The 24,832-nt window shown below is 41.5% G+C and overlaps 1 protein-coding gene across 21 annotated transcripts in view; it reads left to right on the plus strand.

Moving 5' to 3' along the window:
- The window catches only part of KIF1B (kinesin family member 1B), a 90,357-nt gene that overhangs the window by 50,104 nt on the left and 15,421 nt on the right, over positions 1-24,832 (plus strand). For 7 of the 21 annotated variants that reach the window (XM_054085617.1, XM_054085618.1, XM_054085622.1 and 4 more), the window contains 13 exons: positions 8,624-8,720; positions 9,475-9,623; positions 10,177-10,355; positions 10,540-10,677; positions 11,401-11,649; positions 16,922-17,040; positions 18,324-18,409; positions 18,556-18,685; positions 18,995-19,154; positions 19,760-19,850; positions 20,586-20,704; positions 21,658-21,713; positions 24,700-24,808. In XM_054085617.1, the coding sequence (XP_053941592.1) occupies positions 8,624-8,720; positions 9,475-9,623; positions 10,177-10,355; positions 10,540-10,677; positions 11,401-11,649; positions 16,922-17,040; positions 18,324-18,409; positions 18,556-18,685; positions 18,995-19,154; positions 19,760-19,850; positions 20,586-20,704; positions 21,658-21,713; positions 24,700-24,808 (1,682 nt within the window). Of the gene's footprint in view, positions 1-315; positions 5,401-8,623; positions 8,721-9,474; positions 9,624-10,176; positions 10,356-10,539; positions 10,678-11,400; positions 11,650-16,921; positions 17,041-18,323; positions 18,410-18,555; positions 18,686-18,994; positions 19,155-19,759; positions 19,851-20,585; positions 20,705-21,657; positions 21,714-22,218; positions 22,420-24,699; positions 24,809-24,832 lie in introns of those variants that run through there. The other 14 variants (XM_054085611.1, XM_054085613.1, XM_054085615.1 and 11 more) reach the window with 4 other exon arrangements.

Here is a 24,832-nt window from a genome sequence, read left to right on the forward strand (position 1 = left end):
GTTGACCTGTTTAAAGATTTTGGAAGGGATTGGGAGGGAAGAGTTTAGATTATCTGCTATTTTGAGATGACAAGGCTATAAAATATGATTTTAATCTTAATTTAGGGAAGAGCTCCAATTTTGACAGCCCATGACTCTTGAAGATACATTTTAATGTCCTAACACTCAGTCTTCAGGAACTTCCTTATCCCCTGTTCTATTTTGATTTTTTATTTAGTTTTCTTTGCCTGCTACTTCTTGTTTAGCTTTTCCATTTTCTTACAATTTTAATTTTGGTTATTTTGGGGCCACTTCTTGATTTTTGTTTTTCCAAAGGATGCAGACTCTGATAGTGGGGATGATTCGGACAAGAGATCGTGTGAGGAGAGTTGGAGACTGATCACTTCCCTGAGAGAGAAGCTGCCCCCAAGCAAGCTCCAAACCATTGTAAAAAAGTGTGGCCTCCCCAGCAGTGGGAAGAAACGAGAGCCTATTAAAATGTACCAGATACCCCAACGGCGACGCCTTAGCAAAGACTCCAAGTGGGTTACCATCTCAGACTTAAAGATTCAGGCTGTGAAAGAGATTTGCTATGAGGTAGCGCTCAATGACTTCAGGCACTCTAGGCAGGAGATCGAGGCTTTGGCCATTGTTAAAATGAAAGAGCTTTGTGCCATGTATGGGAAAAAAGATCCGAATGAGCGTGAATCGTGGCGAGCTGTTGCTCGTGATGTCTGGGATACGGTAGGCGTTGGAGATGAGAAAATCGAAGATGTTATGGCCAATGGTAAAGGAATAACCGATGTGGATGACCTTAAGGTGCACATAGACAAATTGGAAGATATTTTGCAAGAAGTGAAGAAGCAGAACAACATGAAGGATGAGGAGATAAAAGTTCTCAGAAATAAGATGCTAAAAATGGAGAAGGTTTTACCTCTGATAGGATCTCCAGAGAACGCTCAGTCAACTGTAGCTAATGCTAACTCTCCAAACTCCGCAGTGGATGTGGATAAGAAGCCCACAGATGACTTAAAAAGAAGAGAGAATGATGATCTTGCCAAAGAGGAGCGTGTTTCTCAGTTAATGGCAGGTGATCCAGCATTCAGACGCGGGCGATTACGTTGGATGAGGCAAGAACAGATTCGATTTAAAAATCTGCAGCAGCAGGAAATAGCAAAGCAGCTTCGTCGACAAAATATGCCTCACCGATTTATTCCGCCTGAAAATCGCAAGCCCCGCTTTCCTTTCAAAAGCAATCCCAAACATAGGAACTCATGGAGTCCGGGCACCCACATAATTATCACAGAGGATGAAGTTATAGAGGTTAGAATTCCAAAAGAAGATGAGAAGAACAAAGATGAAAACAAAGAAAAAGAAAGCAAAGCTGCATCTAAAGACCCTCAGCAGCTGTGGAATCTTTATGGCCCCCAGAGGAGTCAGGATAATATCCAAATTAACAGGCAGCAGTTAAACCCGCAGTCACAGCCTGGCAATCAGCAGCAACCGTCGCCTCAGTTGCGCTGGAGGAGCAATTCTCTCAATAATGGCTCTCAAAAAGGCTTGCGCCGTCAGGCATCGGGCTCGTCTGAATCGTTACACTCGTACAGCGGGCTGCAGAATCCAGACCTGCAGACTTTCCAGCAGAAACGTCACATCCACCAACACCGACAACCTTACAGCAATCCCAACAACGGAGGCGGTGTAGAAGGCAACACGGCTAACGGCAACCCCAAACAGACTGACCGGGTTAACCACTATAACCAGTTTGTGACGCCCCCACGGATGAGGCGCCAATTCTCAGCACCTAACCTCAAAACGGGGAGAGAAACCACAGTATGATTAGTTGGCCAAGAGTAGTCTGGGGAGGAGGGGAGCAGGGGCAATCCTGGCTTATCGTTAAGAACCAGCCAGGATTGGCTTTGCTTAATCCTTGGGTTTTGTTTGGCCAGGTAGAACTTGAGCGATTGGACACACAAGCACAAGGTACTGGCCCTGCAGCCCTTTCTGTTTTGCATGTGACTTTTGTTGCAGTTTTAACAACATTGATTGAAAGAACATTGTGAAAAATTGTAAGAACTGTTTTTCCTAGCCTAGAAACCTTGGAGGGGGGGGATGTGGAAGGGAGAGCTTCCCTGCTAGCTCACTTACTGGGGTTTTTTTTTTTGTGTGTGTGTCTTGGAGTATTTTTCTAATGCTGAAAATATTGTCTGGAACTGACAAAAGTGCTACCTTCCTCCTGTGTTTTATGTAGACAATCAAAAGAGGAATTTAGTTTGTAGCTCTGAATCTTCCTTGTGACCTTTTTTCATAGCAATAAGGACACTGACCATCTGTTTTTAAATTGATCTGGCTCTTCAGAACGATATTTTCTCCCCTCTTAACTCAAATTCTTAACAATAATAATAATCTATACACCAAAAGTTGTCGGCTGACAAGATATGTCCCTTTTTAAAGAGAAATTAAGAAGAGCTATTGGGTCACAACAGTCCTACTGCTTGAGCAGAGATGTATTTTCTCCTTCTGCTTAAGTTCATAATTATTGGTGTGAAATTGCTGTGATAGTTAAACCTGCCTGAATGGAATTTTATGTAAGAATATATCTATATTACTGAAGCAATACTTTGGAAATAAGCTTTTTCTAATTCCTGTTTTATCTCTCAATGTAATAGTTTTTAATTATAATACAGAGATTGTGCAAAGGAACTAGGATTTTTTTGACACTCCGGTGCAGGAAAAAGCCTCAAAAAGCTAATTGTTTTTATCTTATGTTTTCAGCTTTCACAGGCATGAGCCTGGGAGTTGTTCTTGAAATATTCATTCTTATGAAGATTTATTGATCACTACTTTGAATTGGCTGAATTCTCAAAGATAAGAGAATTCAACTGTTTCATCTTCATGTGATACCTCATGTTAGCGCCTCTGGTCTTGGACTAAACCCCCGTTTCAAGGCCTTTTTAATAAAGGAGAAGGTCATTTTGAGGAGAAAATAAGATTCCTTTTCCTTCTCTCCACACTCAAAATGCAAGGGTGATATTTTTATACCTATTTTTGATCTGAAGAGATCTATACTTGCAGGTGATTTGCCAGAAAACAAATGCTTGCGGTCCCTACTTCAGATTCCTTCAAACAAATTATGGCGAAGCTATTGATGAAGGTGGCTTTATGAGCTTGGGGTTTGATCCCAGTGGGAGAGTCTCAATTTTAATTATACACTTGGAGTGCAAAACAAAATTGCATTTCTAAAAATATATGTACTTAAGTATAAGCCAATCTGAAGTTTTGAGGACTGATTTTGCTTTTAAATTTAACCTGAACGCAATCTTTAGATGAAAATTGGCTACTATACCCCATTTGATAAGATCGGTCTGCTTTGCAGTCTGTCTGTACAGTTAAATGATTTGTGTTGTTTTGCACAAATATCCTTAATATACTTGAGGTTGCTTATTTTTTGGATAAAGTATAAGCCCTACCGGTAATTGTTACTTCTGCGTGTTTCAGCATAGGTGTAGATGAGTAGAAAGTGCCTTAAACTTGCTTTCCATCTTATTTTTGTTTCCTATTTTACTTTTTCTCCCCCGATCTGTGCATGGTGTAAGTGCTGGTTCAGCACAGGGTAAGTGGCAGCCGTGCACTATTTACGTATCGATTAATAGAGTGTTGACTCTCAAGTCTGCACGCGTGTTACTGATAGGATATTGTTGCTCTGATTTAGGAGATAGAAAGTCAGTCCTAAAAGAATCAGCTGGTCCCAACACTTCGGACTTTTTCTGGCAGGTTTAATTTTATGTCCAGATCTGGCTTTGGAATTTGCCTTTGTCTCCTACTTTACCTTACCTGAATGAAGGAAATAAAGCTTCATGTCCAAAAATCTTTTGCTTCTTAAAGAAAAGAAGCCTCGTAGATGAGCAGTACTTTCTTTGAGCTTGAGTCAGAATTGCAAAATGAGTTTTGGGCTGCAAATAATACTTTGCTATTGCCTTTATTTTAGGATCCTGTTTTAGTAGAGCATTGCACTTCGTTACTGTGCATGTCGAGAGTAATGAGCTATTTCATACCCTCAGAAAGGCTTGGACTTAAACCTCTCAATTCTGTAGGAATACGGGAGCCAAACCGAGTTAGCCTGCATGGAATGGGTCATGAGAGATGACCAGACCCATTGTATCTCGTGTCCTGTTTTTGTTGAGGATCGTGGCTGCCTGTGTGAAATCCCCACGGGATTGCACGTGGAGTGGTTTTTGAAGTCCGTGCAACTGCATGCACTGATAGGAGATGAAAAACTCCTGCTACTTGATATTTGAAGGCTAGACACTAAAATTGTTTTTGCCAATTTATTTCTTGTCAGATTTTTAAGCTGAAATATCTGTAAATGCCTGGGTGGGGGTGAGGATGAGGAGCCATCAGGCTGTCTTACCCCGCTCAGCATTAGGAAAACAACCCCTACTTATTCTGTTGTTGTTGTGTGGTTTGACAGAAAAGAAAGAGGATTGTCAGTGTCAAAACGGAGCCCAGTCTGCTCAGAGGAAGCAGGTTTTTTTTTCCCCTGGCTTTTAGGAGGATATTACAGAAGTGAAACTTAGGAAGAAGTCCTATAAAAATAATGGCCCACTTTAAGAACTGACCGTTAATTCCTGTGCAGTGCCTCCTCCGACTAGGGAAGCAGTGTGAGAACTTGTGGGTCTCCTTGCAGTATTCAGAAATACGCACACTTCTCACTCCAAAATCCATATTAATGGAGCTAAGGAACAGCAATACAGGCGCTTCTATAGAAGGCTGTGTGGAAAGGCTTTCAGGTTAATGGAAGTGTGTCATCCATGATGGGAGTGCTGTTTTAGTAAGCTTAATTGCCTTTTCTAAGTGCTGATGTGCTGTGTGCTTTGACAGCTGCCTTGTATCCACCTGTGCCTTAGTAATGATTTCTTAAATATCCTTTAGGATTCGCTAAGGACATGTGGATTTTGGGGGTGGGGATGGGGGCAAACGCATGCCACTAACGCTCCTCTGATTGACTTCAACATCCTTCCTGAATTTAACATCCAGTGTGAATTTAGGGATCTGTCAGATTAGAGGATGCTATTTGTATCAGTACATTCAGCATAGTTTCAATATCCCTCTCACTGTTTGTCCTTGATCCTTTACATGTTGAAATTTGTTTTTTTAATCCTTTGTATGTTGAAATTTGACTCGGATACTTCCTGTTGAACCACTTCAGGAGCTGCCACATGAGTAATCTATGCTGTGTACCCATTTGTACTGTAAAGAAAGCAGTGAGCTGCCTTTGAATTAAATGGAATTTTCAGATCTGTCCATTGTTTAAGTAAAAACAAGTTCTGGATTGTCTTAAGAGCAAGCATCTGCCTTGTGAAAAGCAGAACTGGTTTGTATTGTAACAAGTGCTCTTTCAATAAACTATGAAATACTCTTGTAAGTGTCAGATTTGTCTCAGTGAAATGGAAATGAAGCTTGATCGCAAGCTTGTCCTGGTTTTATTTTTTTTTGTCTTGGGGTTGGTATTGTTCTAGCAGAGTTAAAAAGGTTTCTTTAATTGCTCCTCAGTCTGATTCTCTTAAGTTTGTCCACTCTGGTTTTTCTGCTGTTACATGAAAAGCAGCCTATGCAGATTTGGGTCTACTGTCACAGAGGTTATTGGGAGAAAACCCACCCAGCTCTTCATAGCGCGAGGGGATAAAAGAAGCCGTGCTGCTCTTTGGTACTATCCCATTATAGCATTTTGTATGCTGTTTATCTGAATTCTGGAAGAAAAGACAGCTGGCTCTTCTCTGTTTATTTGCTCACTGAAGACAAAAGCAACTGGTTTTTTTGTATACCTCAAACACAGGAGGGAATCGCAGGGGCTGTGGGATCTTTGTAGGCACCACATAGAACCAAAGAATCTAAGTTTGTCGTGGTACAGTGTTCTGCTTAAAAACCTGGTCCAGTCTGGTCTGAAAAAGCTCGGCCTGTGCAGAGTGATGATTTTTTTCTGTTTTCAGAAAGTCTATGATTGTTGGGCCTTCAGATATTTCTATCCCTTGGGCAAGATGAACCCTTTCACCATATTCATGGAGTTAATGATATCAATCAGTTTGAAGCTGTACAACAGTGTGCTTTGGGCTCCAGGCAGTCCAGGGCGTGGACCTCCAGGGCACCTTCTCAATGCAGGTTTTCTTCCATTACACAATTTGAGGCACCTTTTCATCAATACTAAAGATTGTGTGTTTGTGTTATCACTGACCAGATGTGCAGATATTTGTCTGGAGAGCTGACCTGTCTCTCAGCAGAGCAAAGCAACCCCTTTTCCTGCACAGTCCAGGGCACCTTCTGTGTCAACCAACCAGAAATTCCTCCTTCATCTATTGCTCAGCTCCAGTTATTTTTAAATACTACCATAGTCTTGAGTGCCAGGAGACAATTTTAGTTCTGTTTTTCTGCTGAGGAAAATGGCACCTATTTCTTTTTGTCATTGTGGTTAAATAAACTTCCAATTCTTTTGCTTAGTTTTAAAAGTAATATTCATTACTGTCGAGTCAATAAAAACTGCTTTTATTAAACCTTTATTTGTCTAGGTATTTCAATGTATAGAAGATACATTTACTTGGCTCACAAGTCTGAAAATAGAGAAGACAAGAAGCAGGTCTTTGTCTTCAAACGTGCCTGGGTTTTTTTCATGCTTGAAGTAAAATTTTCACAGCAAAATGCTCCTGATTTTTACCGTTCCCTCTGCAGCTTTTCAGCCGCTTGAAAAGAATCTGATCAAAGATTCTCCTTAAACACTACTCGAAGAGCTTTTCATTTCTTTATTTCTCCAATCTGGCTGCTCAAAATGACACCCTCAGATTATCTGCTTCAGTCTACAGGAAAAGAAATCATTTTGCCCTTCCTTGCGAGTAAAAGCAGCTTGTGCCTGTCACTTCACAGCTGACCTGGTTTATCTTGGTTTCAAGTATACAATAGCGTTATCTATACCAATGGGGGGAGGTGGGGAAAGGATCGGAGAGAGTGCCTTTATGTTAACGAACCTTTAAGAGTATGATGGGTATTTCAGAACTAATGATAAGCCTGACACCACCTCCTCGAGTCAAGAATAGTCTTATGGTGTGAATCTTAAGTATTTCAGAAGGGATATGTTGGGTTTTGTCTGAGTTCTTTTGCTGCTGGGTTAAGTTTTACTTATGCTGTAAGTGTGTGGCCATGTTAGAGCGAAGGGAGCAGACACGAAGAAGGAGGGAACATTTTAGGTAAATAAAATTTCAAGAGGAAATTAGGAAATTTAGACACACCCCTTGTACAAAGGCCATATATCTTTAACAGCTGAGTTTTTCTCTCTCTGAAGGTGATGATTATTGGAAGTTCTGCACTTTCAGGGGGTTGTTCTACAAGCAGAGCTACTGTTTTTTAATGCTATCTCCAGGAAATCCTGCTTAAAGGAATGTATTTCAGGTTTATGTTCTTTCCAAATGCTGTCTAAAGGTCTTTGACTGAAGCAGTGTTAAATTTGATGCAGTCATGATGTGGCAGTGTTGAGTTCTGTACTTGCTGTATGAAAATGGAGTGATGCCACTGCTGAGGTGGGATGCTTCAATAGGATGGGAGGAAAGCGTAACGCTTTCCTGGTCTATAGCTGCTAGATTAAGAAATCGTTACTGCAAACAGTGCCTTGGAGAAGAATTTTAGGATGTGGAACAGCGGAAGAGAGAAGGTTGCGATACAAGATGAGTAGCTTCAAGAATTCTCCTTAAGAACTCTGTAACACCCTTTGTGCAACTCTTCTATAAAAATCTTGAGCAGCCAATTTAATTTGGATAATATATGCCAAAGGATTAGCTTCAAAAGATGAGATAGAGTAATGAGGTGGGCTCTAAGACCAGGAGCACGGTGACTGTTCCAAGTATCTTGAGTTGGTACTTGTTTTACCAGCAAATAAGAAAAGGGTTATTAGGTCTTAGTAGCATTTATTTCAAGGCAAGGTTATGCCAAACAGGAGGGAAGTGCTCTTACACCAGAAGGTATTGTTGAAGTGCTCCTTGTGGAGAAACGTCTGCACAGATTCTCTGCCCGCTTGCCAGGGCGGTGGTATTCTTTTTCAACTTCTGAAGCGTTAAACACTCATGTGAATGAGTGAGTGATATTTGCACCCCAAGAGGAAGATCTACTTGAAAACGAAATGTCTTTGCTTTTCTGAAATCTGAAATGCATCTTTTTGTATCAAAAGGCAAATCAGTGGTGCTGCTAATCCTTGTGTTTGAGAAAACGAAGGTGAATACTCCTCCCTTTTTAAGTTTATTTGTGTACTTTTCTCTATTTCTGCCTCTTTCCTACCTCCCTGAACACAGCAGGTTCCAAAAAAAGTCACTTTTCCAGTCTTTAGTAAAAAAAGACCCAAACCTTTCCCTCTTACAGGTGCTATGAGCATGTATATCTGATGGTTTTGAAAAACAACACTATTATCCTAATTGCATTGGCCTCTATCTTCTCGCTTTTCAAGGACAGATTGTACTAAAACAATAGATATTGGTATGTGACCTCTGAGCATTAATGGAAATGTATTTGTTCTCTGTCTGTCATTCCATCTGAGGTGTAAGTCCCTCTTAACTGTTCTCTGTGCCTTTGTCTGTCCTCCTACACGGTATCTCCTTTCTCCCCACAGGACTATGAGAGTAAGCTGCAGGCCTTACAGAAGCAGGTGGAGACGCGGTCCTTGGCAGCCGAAACAACGGAGGAGGAAGAGGAAGAAGAGGAAGAAGGTGAGTTTGAAACTAAAAGTGATTTGGATATTGCCAAAACTAGAGGAGCAGTTGCTACGACATCTCTTGCAATAGATAGAAAACTTGAAGTGCTTCATAACTTCTTGATCTGTAATCTTCACAGCATGAAGATGTAAAATACCTCTTCATAAAATATATTCGGTGATACACATCCCTAAATTCAATTGATGCATTAATAGATCAGTTTAACATTAAGCTTTGCTATGGTAGTCTCAAATTTGAAGGGATCTGTCTCTTCTTGGCAGTAAGAGAGTTCAGATGTCTTAAACCAAAATAATATCGTTGCCTTTATTTCCTTGTTTTGATTTTGAAGTCTCTTTTTTCTTCTTGGTAGGAATCCTTAGCATTCGTGCTGTGACATGTCTGTCTAACTCCATTTCTGGACAACAGATGGAGTTTATTATTCCCTTAATACTTGTTTTCATTCCACTGTTTTAGCATTTGGCTTTGATAACTGTTAACTGATTTAAAGTAATAGGACTAGCAATTATTTTGTGTTTTCTATTCCAGATCTTATTGATCATTGTGTCTTTATTGCTAGTGTTGAGGAAGCTTGAATCCAGGTTTTCCTTCCTGAATAATGAAAACACAGGTTTAAATTTTTCTGTTCTCCTCCTCGAGAAAAGGTGTTGAGAACTTGGTGACACGGTCAGCGGTGTTATTAGATAGTGTGTGTGATGGCTTGGAGAAGAGCCTACAGCGTTTTGTTTCTCTGTTTCTTTGCTCATCCCAGTGCCCTGGACACGACATGAGTACGAACTCGCGCAGTGGGCTTTCAGGAAGTGGAAATTTCACCAATTTACTTCACTGAGGGACCAGCTCTGGGGAAATGCAGTGTATCTGAAAGAAGCCAATGCCATCAGTGTGGAGTTGAAGAAAAAGGTAGGGACATGCAAAGCAGCTTTTCTGACTTGTCGGTTTTGACTGTATAATCCTTCTTCAGAATTACTTGTAGTCTTTAAAGTTGTCTCTTCCTCATTAGCTTGGGCTTCAAAGGGGTTCAGAGAACAATGAGTCTCCAATTCAGACTTCTGGCTGAATGAACGCGCCGGGCAAAATTGGTTGATATATTCTTCTCTTCTTCATTTCCCTTATGCTGTTCCTGTCAATATCATAAACATATTTAGATGTGCATCTCCCTAAGGCCCTGTCTTTCCCTTTTTGCTTTTAATTTCACATGGTCATTCTTTTCAGGAGAAGTGGGTGCTGCAGGATGTTCTAGGTCTATAGTTTTCTGGACCTCTGCTAGATGTGAGAATAAAGCCAAAGATATGTCTACTCCACTGAAAAATATGTTTTATGTTATTTTGAGACAGAAAAAAAAGTGACTTAAAAAAAACCCTGAATCTGTTCTCAGAGATGAAAGTCAGACTGACTTCATGCGATGCTGATATCTGACTTCTCAGAACTAAAGTAGCTTTCTTGATCCATTCAGGTGCAGTTTCAGTTTGTCCTGTTGACAGACACCCTCTACTCACCGCTGCCACCAGAGCTTTTGCCCACTGAGTTGGAGAAGACTCGGGACAATAGGCCTTTTCCCCGTACAGTGGTAGCTGTGGAAGTCCAGGATCTGAAGAATGGAGCAACACATTACTGGTCCTTAGAAAAACTCAAGTATGTAAATATTACTGGAAAATAAACTTCCTTATATCCGAGGAGCTTCACAGAAGAATTCCCCCCCTTGCTGTTCATTCTGTGTTGTACTTTGTGCAGGTGATGTCACTGTACCCTGCTTTGTGTTCTTTGCTTTTTTTATTCACTCTGTATTAATTTTTCAGTCCTGCTTTCTTCTGTGCAGGCAGAGATTGGACCTGATGCGCGAGATGTATGACAGAGCTGGGGAAATGGCATCTAACACCCAGGACGAGAGTGAAAGCGCAATGACAGGCAGTGACCCCTTTTATGATCGATTCCATTGGTTCAAGCTGGTTGGGAGGTAGGTGACGATAATCTCTGCCGCTGGTGACATGGGTAAATACTGTCAATTCTGGATAAACCTTAACATTGAATGTGGTTATGAACTGTGTGGCCACTAGTGTTAATTGTGTGTGTTGCCTTTCAGGGGTTTCTAATAGACTCAAAATATAGTGAAGAACAAAACCCTGCTCTTTAGGATGGTGCCAGTTCAGGTGTAACCTTGTAAAGTCTGATTTGACTGAACCCCTAGTAAGTTATAATTTTTTTAAATAAACTATAGCCACTTAAGATCCATCTAAAGGCACTGGAGCAGAGATGAAGAGCTCGAACTGAGGAGAAATGGGGCCCAGGGCTTGCTTACGTATGTTGTTCAAATAATTTGGTCATGCCCTATGGAAATACCTAATATCTGGTGGGATTCTTTGATGTTTCCTGATATTACAGAAATGCTGCATGTTGGAAACAGGAATCGTACCTCTGTTAAATGGATGTGCTCTCGGTATCTTTATGTTCAGCTGTGTTTATATTAATTTTTCACTTGCTTTCTGCTCCGTTCAAGGATGGTCTTTTTCCTGACTTTGTTAGCAATCCCTTCCCTTACGTTTCGTTTCAGTCCAGATGATTTGAAGCCTTTGCTTGTTGTTCAGGTGGTCTCTGTGCTGATGGCAACAGAGGGCTGTTGAATGAAGCATTCTTCCTTCCTCTCACTCTGTTAATCGGTGTTCCGTTAACTGATATCTAGCTCCCCCATATTCCATGGCTGCGTGAATGAGCGTCTCGCTGATCGCACGCCCTCCCCCACTTTCTCCACGGCTGACTCCGACATCACTGAACTGGCTGATGAACAGCAGGATGAGATGGAGGACTTTGATGATGAGGCCTTTGTGGATGATACTGGCTCCGACGTTGGAACTGAGGAGGGATCAGACCTCTTCAATGATGGGCGCGACCCGTTTTACGACCGATCCCCTTGGTTCATTTTAGTGGGAAGGTTGGTGAGGTTACTGTGAGAATGGCCAAAAGGGACCAGCTCTTGCTGTAGGCTGCAATGGTTTTGCCTTGTGCCGGATAGAATAGCTGTCAAGCCAGCCAAAATATCTATATACATGAATTGGAATTGCCAGAGAATGAGTTCGTTTAACATTAAGTTTTAAATTCCCTTATCAGAGGCCATGAAGACCTAAATAATAATTGAGAAAATAACCCTTAGATGCGACAATGTGAGTAAATCTACTTGGAGATAACTGTCACAACACAGAACGAATGTGGTTTTGCTTGTGTACCATATTTAAGCGCTATTTATAGGATGCTCTGTTTGGCCATTCCAAGATCAATAAGGTAATATTGGTGTACGTAATTTTCTCCCGTAGAAGATAATCTCAGAGTATGATGGAAAGGCTTTAAGTCCAATCCAAAAAATCCTTTTTTTGAAATCTCATCTGATCCTCTGTGTCTGAAGAGGTGACATAAGGAGAAAGAAGAGTGGTCCTTTGTGGATGAGGAAAAGAGTATTCTTTGAGATGATTTGGCTTTGCAGGTTATGCGTGTCTCTCAGTAGCAGGTATTGCTTAGTGAAAGGTTGTCTTCATGAAAATTCCCTGCCTGAAGGTGTGTTTCTCGCCACTTTCCACATGTGCTGTGCTTGGATTTATGAAAATATTATTTATTTTACTGATCTAGATATGATTAATGTGTTATCAGACATCAGTCTGTGGTGTAGACCCTTCAGGGCACCAAGATGCATTAAGAACAGGTGGTACTTTGCACTGTTCCTTCAGAGAGAGCCTTGCTCCGACACTTCACTTGTGACAAGGAACAGGAAGATTTTGTTTAGTGACTTTTTGCTTATTTAATCCCTCTCTGAACCAATCTCCTTATTAAAACAGTAAGGGAGGTGGTTACCACGGGCGTTGTACAAAAGGTGGGGTAAGACTCCGTAGCTGGTAGAAGGGAGAAGCGAGGGAGAAGGGAGCAGAGTTTGCCTCTATCCTTTTCCGTGGCTGTAAGCAGGGAAGGCTCCATGGTCAGGAAGGTGGGATCTATTTGTAGTTTCCTTACATGCAGGAAACATGTTTTCATTGTTGGTGAAGATGAGGGAGCTGAGTTTGTCAGTCTTGTCAAGCTTTTAGATCAGATCAGCTTTGTCAAGCCTTGTTCTTTGTCTTTACAAGCTGTGTTTACAAGCTGTGATTAAAACTTGGAATATCCCTATCTAGTCTTTGAAACATTACAGTTACTAAAAGTGCAAGAAATCGCATTGATCCTTTTTAATCTCTGTGGAATTTGGGCCCTTATGTGTAATTTCTGACAGTGTGTTGTATAAAGCTGAGTTCTTACAGGTTAATCTGATGCAGAAGTCGGTTTGGGAAAGGCATCCGAGCTGGCTTGGGAGTGGTTGTCAGTTAAAGCGTGTGTTTGCTGTGGCTGGGACAGCTTTCTTGTAGCAGAGCTGGCATCCGCCGCCGCTTCTGCTGTTGTGCCTGTTCTTTCAGTAACCTTCAGCGCTTGGGAAAAAGTTGAGCTATTCATCTTCATTTCACAGACTCTTCAGGAAGCGCAACACAAGCTGAGCAAATACAGTGTATAATGAAAAAACAGTCGCTCTTCCTGGCAATTACACAACTTGCTTCCCGTTTCCATGTAGTAAAAAGAACACTGAGCTCTCTCTCTCTCTCTCTAGACAGAGCTCTGAAGCGGCAGCAGTTGGGGAACTGGCCTGAGCCGTGTAAGCTGCACACGTTGGGAACTCGACTTGAGTTGTAAATTGTATTGAGGAGTGAAGCTTAGTTTGTATTATCTCGCAGTAGGCAGCTGAATGACTTTTTCCCCGGTTGGTTTCTATTCTGTTCTGTTTCTATTCCTGTTCTGTTCTTCTGTCGTGCTGATTCTGTCAGCAGAAAGCTGTTAGACTCTTCAGTGTTGCCGAGTGGAGGCTATTTTGGTCCCTCAGTATTTTCAGGCACAAGAATTCTACTTTTGTACTTGCAAGTAGCAGAGGGTGCGTCCATCTATGTAGAAAATGTCTTGAGCACAAGATAGTGGTTAATTTGTAACAACTCCAAAGTTCTTTAACGCTTCCTAACCATGTCCTGGTTGAAGTTGTGGAATGCATAGGGAAAAAAATAAAAGAATTTCAAGTATTAGGGGAGTCACCAGTAATAATGAGTCTTAGTCACAAGGGATGAGGAAGAGAAATAGATCATGGAGTTATCCAGCTCCTTGGGCACCACAGTCTTTTTCTTCTCTCTCTGTGCTGTGATTGTCTTTTCTTTGTACTGTAACTTCTAAAGATGAGGGGAAAAAAAGAGCTGGTCCCTTTAGCCATCTCTTGTGGCATGCTGTGCTGTCTTTACAGCTGATTCTGTTGAATGGTGTGACATACCAACATTCGTTGTGTTTTTGAGGGAGGTGGGAGAGGACTGTGGGATATTTTATTTAAATCTGGAATTCATATGTTTAAGAAATATCCATCATCATTCTGAGTTCTGTTGGGTTTTCTTGTTTTGATTTGTAAACCGATTCCCTTCTGGTTTTGTTGTGACTATGCCATCTTACCTCACCAATCTTTCTGCTAATCCAGCTCCCCCTTTTTCAGTCTGCTGGGCTAAGGTGCAGGGTACACTTCCCTATGGGATATTTGGGGAGCGGGAGTCCTCCCAGGTGTGGAAAAGGAGGAGGATGACCCTAAGATTTCATCCCCTTCTAACCTGGATGATGAAACCTAACCTGAGCTTGTGTGAAGCAGAGGGAATGGCACTGGAAGGCAGCATCGCTGCGTAAAACAGCTCTTTTCCCTGTACAGCAGATGCGCTCATGCTCTCCATTCTACGAAAAGGGCCCAGCATTTTCGTCACCACACAGGAAACTTAAAACTTTTTGCATTATTTGCTTTTCTTTCTCTAAGTTAAGCTGATTCCACTGAGCCAGCAGTCTGGATGGAAGTAAGGAAGATGGGAAATAATATTTTTCTTTGTGATTGTCATTTGAGGTGGCAAAATCGTAGTTGCTAATCTAGCCGGATGCTTTCGCTGTTGGATGCGGAATAGCAGCTTCAGAACTTTAGCCATGCAAATATCAATATATTTTTATTTTTTATGTAGTTAATGCTTTCCCTTTTGGCTTTCAAGTGGGAAGGCTTCTGTAATAACTGTTTCTATTAGGTAGGGACTCTCCCTCTTATTGTGTACATGTAAATGCAAAGCTATTTAGATTCCTTTATTTTGGGGTAAAATGTCCATTCTCCCTAACTTGAAGCATGGTTTTCAGACTGCGTATGTTTTTCCTGTTAAGCGTATAATTCCCTGTCTTCCTCAATTCCATTCTTGGTTCAGTCCAAGCGAATGATTCCCATTTGATGTGGAGGGCTGCTGTCTTGTGTGGTGCAATGCTGCCTTCTCAGATGAACACCACCTGAAATTTCAAAGTGAAAAATGAAAGTGTTTGCTTAGAGGAAAAAGAAATGCAATTAAACTTCCCATTTTGTTACTTTAAACTTAGTCTTTTCTCCTTTCCCCTGCTTTATCAGTGCTTCCCTGACTTTGGAGCAGACTGAAGAGGAATTAGATCCTAATCCTAGTCAAGTGTTACATTGCAATTGGATTTTTGTTGTATGGTTTTCTTCATTTTTGTTTTGCTATTTTTATTGCCTTATTAACCATTCTCTTCTCTATTGCGTTTTGTCACCACTTTGGTTTCGAGTAGCGTTATTTTTTGTCTCTTTGGTTCACAATTGTTTGACTACCTTGTCATTTCAAGATCATTCATTCATTCTGGGAATGGGCACGGGAACCCACGGAGAAACGCTGCCCTTTCCTAAGTTTATGTCACGAGGAATTGAGTTTGGATCAGTCTTGCTGTGTTCACGGAACAAATCCTACAGCTGCTATCTCCAGACTGAGGCAGTGAACATCATTTCTCTCTCAGTCCTCTTTTGTCAGGCAGGGCTTTCACTATGAATATTCAACTGTAACAGTTATAATTAAATCCTCAAATTTGTACTTAATAATAGAGACTAATTCAAAAGGACTGCAAGAAGGAAATGCAGTTAAACAAATGACTGGCATTTAGTATAATTTAATATGCATAAATTCATAATCAGTATGTATGTAATTGGTTAGTCACTTTAAATTTAATGACTGGTAAAACTATTAGTTAAACTTCCGTGCATCGTGGTACTCTTCTGAACTCTGAAACAGCTCCTTTAATAAGTAAAGCCTTCCATTTTTGCCCCTCGTTGAGGGATGTTTTTTACCTGATATATTAGGCTTCTCGACAGTTAAAGTTCAGCTCAGGCTCATCACCATGAAGTGCAGTGTTTTAAGAACCTTTGCAATTCTTTGCAGAAACTTAAAGTGAAATAACGTTAACCTAACTTCTCATTAAAAACCTGTACAATAGAATTTGTTAACTTATTGTTCCAAAAGAGACCCTGCTCATATAGAACCTTAAAAGTTAGTGTATGAGAGGATCATCCAATCCTAGGCTGAAATGCTGTTTTTGATTGTTGTAGATTATAATTTCTAAATTGATTGCTCTGTGCAATAGAGCACTGTGGGATTTCATTAGGGTTTGGGGTGTTTTTTTTAAAAGAAATAAGTATGACAGTCCTAAAGATATTTAGCTGTGAAGACTGTCAGTCTTCCACTATCCCCACACTCAAGGGAACCTTCTACACTCAGCGAATCTTCCAAGAAATCAAAGAGATGACTTATGGTTTATTGGAGATTTCTGATTGCTCAATATACAGTGTTATCAAATGGACATAGAAGACAGAAAACATTCAGTCAGTCCATTTGAAGAGTGTTTATAGATGTTCCGTAAAATGTTTGAGCCTTTGTGAACACAGTAGATCAATTCCCTTTGAATTAATCAGCGGGGTGGAAAACTAAAACAATTCTTTATCATCAGTAGTTCCGTAGTAGACTTCAACCATCTTGCTAACAGCTCCATTTAAAAGCGTAGTGCATCTCGAGTCACCTTCTGTACAGCCATCATCTTAAGTTGTCTCATTCGTATGTTCTGTAACGCACCCATACAAGCCCTGTGTCTCCTAATTTGGAGCATTGCGTGGCTTCCCTTAGCTCTGACGCTGCCGCAGAGCCTGGTGTGGGCAATATAAACACCTGCCACAGCGCAGGTCTGATAAATACAGTAAAGTAGACTGCCAGAAAATTTGAATGCCCCATTAGCCAGCCAAATGCTGCAGTCTGACTTTGCGATGATTGCCTAATGCTGTTTGTGTTTTGTTTCCTTTCTATTACCAGAGCATTTGTGTACCTGAGCAACCTGCTGTACCCGGTGCCTCTCATTCACAGAGTAGCTGTTGTTAGTGAGAAGGGAGAAGTACGAGGATTTCTGCGAGTGGCAGTGCAAGCTATAGCAGGTGGGATGCTCTGAGAGCTTTACATCACAACTTTCTGGTGCACTATGAGTAGCTGTAGCTTTAAAAGACAGGCAAACAAGTCGTAGAATCATAGTTTGGGTTGGAAGGGACCTAAAACGCACCCAGTTCCAACCCCCTGCCATGGGCAGGGACATCCCACTGGCTCAGGCTGCCCAAGGCCCATCCAACCTGGCCTTGAACACCTCCAGGGATGGGGCAGCCACAGCTTCCCTGGGCAACCTGGGCCGGGGCCTCACCACCCTCATGGTGAAGAAATTCTTCCTTATATCTAGCCTAAATCTGTCCCTTTCCAATTTATACCCATTGCCCCTCATCCTATCCCCACAAGCCTTTGTCAACAGCCCCTCTCCAGCTTTCCTGTAGCCCCTTCGGGTGCTGGAAGGTCGCTCTAATGTCTCTTTGGAGCCTTCTCCAGGCTGAACAACCCCAACTTTCTCAGCCTGTCCTCGTACGGGAGGTGCTCTAGCCATCGGATCATCCCTGTAGCTTTCTCTGGACCCTTTCGAGCAGCTCCATATCCTCATATGTTGAGGATTCCAGACCTGGACACGATACTCCAGATGAGGTCTCGCAAGAGAGGGGCAGAATGACAGTAGAATACACCATGACTGATAGAAATGAACTGGGAACATCTCTTAAAAAAAGCCATGGCATTATTTGGTCCCTGCGTGAAGCTTCAGAACACATTCTGGATCTTGGCATTTCTTTACTGTGGAAAAAATATCTGGCATTTAACCAGGCGTCCTTGTTACTGTGGGCAAAGAGGAGAAGGCTAAATGGGCAGATTGCATGGGCAGAACCGCCTTTCAATCTTACAGCGTGGACGTGTGAAGCTTTGCTAGTGTTACTGCTTAGTTTGTGGCTGCGGAGTTTTAGATGGTAGTTTAAGTCGCTATAAGTATACATTCCCATGTGGGTCATTGTATTGTGGTCTGTTAATTTAGCTCAGGTATAATAATCAGAAGTAAACAAATAATGAAAATGAGGACTAATGATGTTTTGCATTCAGAATTCTCTGAAGTTCAGTGTGTTCATAACCAAACTTCTTAGCTTGTCGTGTTGTTTTCCCACACTTGACTTCATGACGGATAGATTTCTGCTCTAAGATTTTCCAGTGCATGGTATAACCTGTTATTGGATGACTGGAACTGGGCCTCTTCTGCTTTACAGACTGGTTTCCATTGTAATCAGAATTTCCATTTAGGTAACTTGGAGGGGTTTTCCCTCTCCTCCCTATCATTTTTTTTCTTTCTGTTTTTTAGGTGATGAAGAAGCCCCAGATTATGGATCTGGTATTCGACAGTCTGGCACAGCTAAAATTTCATTTGACAATGAGTATTTTGATAAGGTAAGAAGTCCTGAAACTGAGTTAGGTTTTTTTGAGTGCAGTGGTTCGTTCTTCTAAATAAAGACTAATTATTGTGGGTAAATAAGGGGAGGACAAAACCAGAAACTGCAGGACTTTCTTACATGCAACTTCATTTTGCTTTTCAGAGTAATTTTTCTTCAGTTGCAATGACTCGCTCTGGGCTGTCACTGGAAGAATTAAGAATTGTGGAAGGGCAAGGACAGAATTCAGAGGTTACTACTCCTCCAGAGGAGATCAACAGAATGAATGAGCTAGGTAGGAAAGAAGTACATAGTAGTTTTGGAGAACTTAAGGAAAATCGCTTTCAGTCAGTGGTTAACAGGGGTTCTGAGCGTCCTTCAGGAATGATAGCTAGGGAGGGGTATGGTAGATGCTGGAGTTCTTCATTTGAAGGACTGTGCAGAAAAATTATTCCCAGGTACTTAGATATTTTGGTAATCAGCAAATAATTTGGGCTCAAAAAAAAGTGTGGTGGTTCTAAATTGTTGCCTGAAGGAATATTTTAAGAAAAGAAAGAAAAAAAGGAAAAAGTGATTTGATGTGGGATGTTTGTGTCTCCCTAAGACTTGAAGTCAGCCACTCTGGATGGAAAAATGACTATAGAAGGCTTCACTGAGGAAATTGGTGATCACTTGAAACTGGGCAGTGTGTTTACCTTCCGCGTCACAGTTCTGCAGGCCAGCGGAATCCTTCCTGAATACGCAGATATTTTCTGCCAGTTCAAGTAAGAATTTGTCCTTATTAAGCAATAAATGGTTTAATGGAGAGAGCAAATAACAGTGGGCAATGGAGGGTCTGATTGAGAGCTTCTCAGCTTTGTGACAGCGTGGTAGAGCAGAGGAGAACACCTTGTCTGTTTTAGGAATTCCTGTTAGGAGCAGTACTTGTTTTGTGTTAGCATGGCGTTAAGGAACAAAGTTTTGCACAAGGGAATTAAGAATCCAAGTGGACTCTTAAGTTATTAGTTATAGATAATCTTAAGATTTTGCTCTATAATGGCTTTTAATGTGAAAAATTTGATCTTAGATTGCACATATGCTCAATGGAATGAAAGCTGTGTGACCCTTGAGTAAACTAGTAGCTCTCAAGTGAAAGTGTTCTTTGGCTTAGTTTTTTAAGAGGACGAAAAATGGATGTAATAAAGACACAAAACAAGTACAGAAAGTGTGGCCTTAAGACTAGGGTATTCCTAGGCCATCACTCAGCTCTGCGTAGAGTTCTGAAGGCATAAATACGTGGGTTTCCTTTAAGTGTTGGGTTCGCAACAGAGCAATATTCGCTGAACTTTTCTGTGGTGTTTCATTTTTGGGCGTCTTTTTGTTTTTTCAGCTTTTTACATCGGCATGATGAAGCTTTCTCAACAGAACCTCTAAAAAACAATGGTCGAGGGACTCCCCTTGGGTTTTATCATGTTCAGAATGTAAGTAAAACTTTACATGAATAAGAAGTGCCTGATTTAGCTCTGGGAGTTGTGTGTATCTTTCTTGTTAAGCTCATGAGAGGTGTGTGGGAAAGAGGGGACAAGGGGAATTGTTAAGAAGAGAGCAGGAGGAGTGATCAGATGAATGATGTAATCCCCAATGGAGAACAAAACACAGAGTGATTCTATGTGGCAGACTTAACTCTTCTGATTCACCTCTGCTTCCTGCCTTTAAATCCTCTTTCCTTTCCAGGATGTTTGATGAAAGCGGTCTAGAATTCAGGAAATAAAATCTGTGTGAGCAGCAGTGCTTGTGATCTCACGTGAACTTAGTGTGTCTATTTTTACGATCTGTGGAATCCCTTAGCTACACATAATCTCTTCTTCCTCTACTTAAAAATGTCTGATATTGAGACTTTCATTTTCTCCTTTGTCAGAGAGTAGAATTAATGCCTAAACCAAAAAGGAATGTGATTGCTTTTACTGTGGGTGAAGTTACAGGCCAGGTTGGAGATGTTCAAGGCCAGGTTGGATGGGGCTTGGGCACCCTGATCCAGTGGGAGGTGTCCCTGCCCATGGCAGAGGGGTTGGAACCGGATGATCTTTAAGGTCCCTTCCAACCCTAACAATTGTGTTTTTATGATTCTAAACCTATGAAAAACACAGAATCCTAAAATTCACTTGCAAGATTTCCTTGTTGTATATCTCATTTTCTTGACTTACTTTGCCTATTAGATTGCTGTGGAAGTGACGGAATCATTTGTGGAGTACATCAAAACAAAGCCTATCGTGTTTGAAGTCTTTGGACATTATCAGCAGCATCCTCTCCATCTGCAAGGACAGGATCTCAACAGGTATTGTCCACTACTCTGGGCTAAAGGCTGTTTGTGATCCTGCTCAGGTCAGCTCTGCAGTTTGGGCAGTTCATTTTCATATTCCTGAAATTATAGAGCCACTCCCTCGGGAGCAGGATTCCTGCTGAGCTCAGAGTGTGGGCAGAGGCCTATTTACCCAGCGTGGTATGTTTTGTTAGGGGGTGATGGAATTGTTCTGCCATCTCAAACACGGAAAGCTGTTCTGCCAGTGCACCTGCATCCGCCCTACAAACATTGTGGTGGTAGAGTATTGGATGTAGAACATCAGGGGTGATGTTGGTGAGTTCTGGGTAAACCTAAGGTGTTCCAAGAAGCAGTGTTCCCTCAGGGCAAGAGGCCTGATCCATAAAGTAGGATGACAAAAGAAGAGAGAGGAGATTAGCAGAAGACAAAAGGCTCTCAGCTTTTTCACAAATTAGTGCCAAAGTTGCTGAGCATTTAATTTTTAGAATCGGGGAAAGGACCTAGTCCTGTTGCTTTCGTTGCTTAAAGGAAAAGGCTGTTGTCTGGCTTGCTTGGCCGGGTTAGCCCTCCTGCTGAAGGCAGCAGCTGCAAAGAGGAAGCACGTGCTGTTTTTAAGAGGAAATGCCACCTAAGCCTTGTTCCTTTTCCTCAAGTTAATTTGGGAAATGCCTGTTACCTGCTTAAATTTTCAGTGCCGAATGGGGGTAGTGCAGTTGGAAGTTGTAATTAATCTGATTGAAGTTAGAATAGAAAAAGGATGTAGGTTAGTCAGTGCGTGCTGAGTCCACTTATGGTGGACAGGTGATATTCACCTGTCTTTATGGGATATGATAATATTTTTAGAGACAAAAATGGGTGGAAGGACTGTCCTGGGGCTGTGTGTGTACATACCTGCATGTTGGTGTACTTGTATGTGTTTTTTATGTTTAGCTGCCTCTATACTGATAACTCTTTTCATTTCTGTATAGCCCTCCACAGCCTTCCCGAAGATTCTTTCCTCCTCCCATGCCACTCTCAAAGCCAGGTGAGAACAGTTCTCTCTAGTTCTGGACATTGCAGAAGGCAATAGTGAAGGCTGTAGTGTTTTCCTAAGCTATTCAGGACATCAAGAAATGTGATGGAGCGAATGGTGCAGAGGGCATTTTGTCTCTCTTTGCTGGCTGTCTTCCTTTTTATATGTTCTTTTCAGCCTCCTCTTGCAGGAAGTGCTTCTTCTTTTATTAAAGGGTAGGATTTCATTCCTGAGCTGTTGACTGCAAATCTGGCTATGGCTCTTCACGTGCTTACTGAGCACTTGACTGCAATTTGCTTCTTCATTAACCACTTCATCTTTTTGCTCTCTTAACATTCTTGTTTAGTGAGTCAATCTTGTTGAAATGACCCTTGGTTTTCTTTGCTTAATTGTAATAACGCGTGCTGAACTCTTTTTAGGGGTTTTTTTTTTTCCTTTTATTTCCTCATTCTTCACCTTTCTCTCACCTGCATATTTCTACCATCCTTTTTTTGTGTGTCTTCCATTCCCTTTGCAGACCATGAAAGGAAAATTGAGTTGATTAGGTATCTTATGTCTGGCTATGTAAACGTGCATGTGCTGAACACACTATCCGAGCATGCCAACGTGCTTGCATCCTCTGCTGTGGCTGCTTTCCAGGATGGAGCTGACCAGCTGCCACCTTTTCTCTTTCTGCCTATTCCCAGTTGTCAGAGTGAGCGGGCTCCTAAACGAGATGGTTAGTAGCCAAACTTGATCTGTGGTAGATGTAGAAGTAGTTCCAAAATGTGTTTTGCAATTCCTTTTCCCTTATTTATCGTGTAGTGTTCTTGAAACTAGAAACTGCCATGGCTGTGCTCATGGACGGATGCTGCTGCGCTTAGGTCTAGGACTACCTAGAGAGAACCACATGGAGAATCCGTGAACTCCAGTGTGCTCGGTATCACATTTTTCTGTGTCACTAGATCTATTCCCTGAAAATTCATGGAGCTCTGATTTTTTTGTGTGTTCTGTACATACAATTGTGAGATTGGGGTGAGAGATGCTGCATATAAGAAAGCAGCCTGCTGCAGAGGAAACTTTTCCGTGCTCTATATAGGTGGTTTTGCTCCTCTTCTTTGTTTACTACTAACAGTGCTGCTCCTCAGCTACATTTGTATTCTCTTTTATTTAAAAAAAAAAAAAAAAAGACAACATGCTGGGTATTAATTGTGCCAGAGCTGATTCATAAGAACTTCTAGAACCAACTTTCATGTTTATTTAAAGGGGTCTTACTGTTGTTTTTCTCTTCTGATGCTTTTAAGTTTCTCTGCTTAGCAAGAAACTTGAGTGACTTGTGTGTTTGATGTTCATCTTGCAGTCAACAGTGTTGAGTCCAGCTGTGATGAGTTCATGTGCAGCTGCGTGGTGTGGTGGGTATAAAAGAGTGACCACCCTGAGTAGTGAATGGCAGGAGGAAATGATGACGCTGAAGCTCACGATCTAGTGTGAAGTTGTAGTTCTGTAAATAACCGATTCCAGTAATATCTGTCCCTCTTAGGTAGCTGCTATTTAACCCAGAAAAGAAACAAAATTCTTATTTTTTTCTTTAAAAGAGACTATGCAGGCACACCAACGGAAGGTTGTTACACCCTTCCAGCGCGTGAGTAATTGTCATGGTGGAAGCTGAATGATCCACAGAGGTTTGAAGACAGGAGAACCTAAAGAATACTTTAGCAAGGGCAAAGTGGGGCTGGAGAGGCTAGAAGGGAGGGATAGTCATTAGGCTTAATAAAAGCAATGAGGTCGATATGTGGAAGGAGAAAAAGTGGACTGTCAGTGGCAGAGTTACAGAAATACCTGTCAGAAACTAAGCTTTTAAAATGTTCCCGTTTACAAAAATGAAATGGGTGAACAGAGAAGTCATATAATGATAGCTAAAAGTTGTGACCGAAGTACGTGTGGAGGAACATCAGTTATATATATGCCTGGGGAAGAGAAGGCTCTGAGGAGACCTTGTAGTGACCTCGCAGTACCTGGAGAGGCTACAGGAAAGCTGAGGAGGGACTGTTCACAAAGGCTTGTGGGGATAGGACTGGGAGCAATGGGTATAAACTGGAGAGGGACAGATTTAGACTGGACATAAGGAGGAATTTCTTCATGATGAGAGTGGGGAGGCCCTGGAACAGGTTGTCTGGGGAAGCTGTGACTGCCCCATCCCTGGAGGTGTTCAAGGCCAGGTTGGATGGGCCTTGGGCAGCCTGATCCAGTGGGATGTGTCCCTGCCCATGGCAGGGGGTTGGAACTGGGTGGGCTTTTAAGGTCCTTTCCAACCCGAGCTATCCTACGATTCCATGATTTCTAGAATTTTAGTTATCCCATTATTTTTTTAGCATGGTTTATTCCTACATGTTTATGAAAGGAATTAGAGAGGGTCTGGCCAGGAATTATCAACAACACCAAACCATAAGCAGCCGAGAAGCCTACTTTGGCAAGATTATGACTCTGGAGTAAGTCTTGTTCAGACTTCTTACATAGATGTTTTTTTATGTAAACTAGTGCAGTAGACTTGAAATCTGTACCACGAAGAAGTGAAGATTGAAGTTTTAACTTCTTGATTTATGTTTTTTCTCTTGGCTGGGGAAGGGGGAATGTCCTTCATAGGTGAGTGATGTTGTGGATGAACAGACCTATGCAATTCTAAATCATGAACTCCTAAGCCAGAAAGCAACTGATGTACATTTGAGGAACATTTTTTTTCTGTGCACCTGGAGAAACTGTGTGTTTTTACAGGTTTTTTGGATACAATTCTGTTTTGTTATTTAACTTTTTTTTAATTTAGTGACAGGTTTAAAAACAACACTTTGAGAAATAATGATTGCTGTAAGCAACATAATTTTCATGGGAGAAGATGCAGTCTGCATTTGTACATAGGATACGTAGGATCACTGAAATGACACGTTTCTGTGAGCCCTGGGGAAAGCTTTACCTGTTCAGCCTTTGTAAACCATTCTTTTCCTTTCTTTATTCTTTCTTTAAGTGCCAGCTACGAAGCTCAATACTATGAGCAAACCCAGCCTGGGCCAGAGCGTGAGCAAATATGACCTCCTTGTATGGTTTGAGATCAGCGAATTGGAGCCAACAGGGGAGTAAGTCCATTATTGATCTTCTGT

This window comes from Cuculus canorus, chromosome 21 (genome assembly GCF_017976375.1).
Source record: "Cuculus canorus isolate bCucCan1 chromosome 21, bCucCan1.pri, whole genome shotgun sequence".
Classification (NCBI taxonomy): Eukaryota; Metazoa; Chordata; class Aves; order Cuculiformes; family Cuculidae; genus Cuculus; species Cuculus canorus.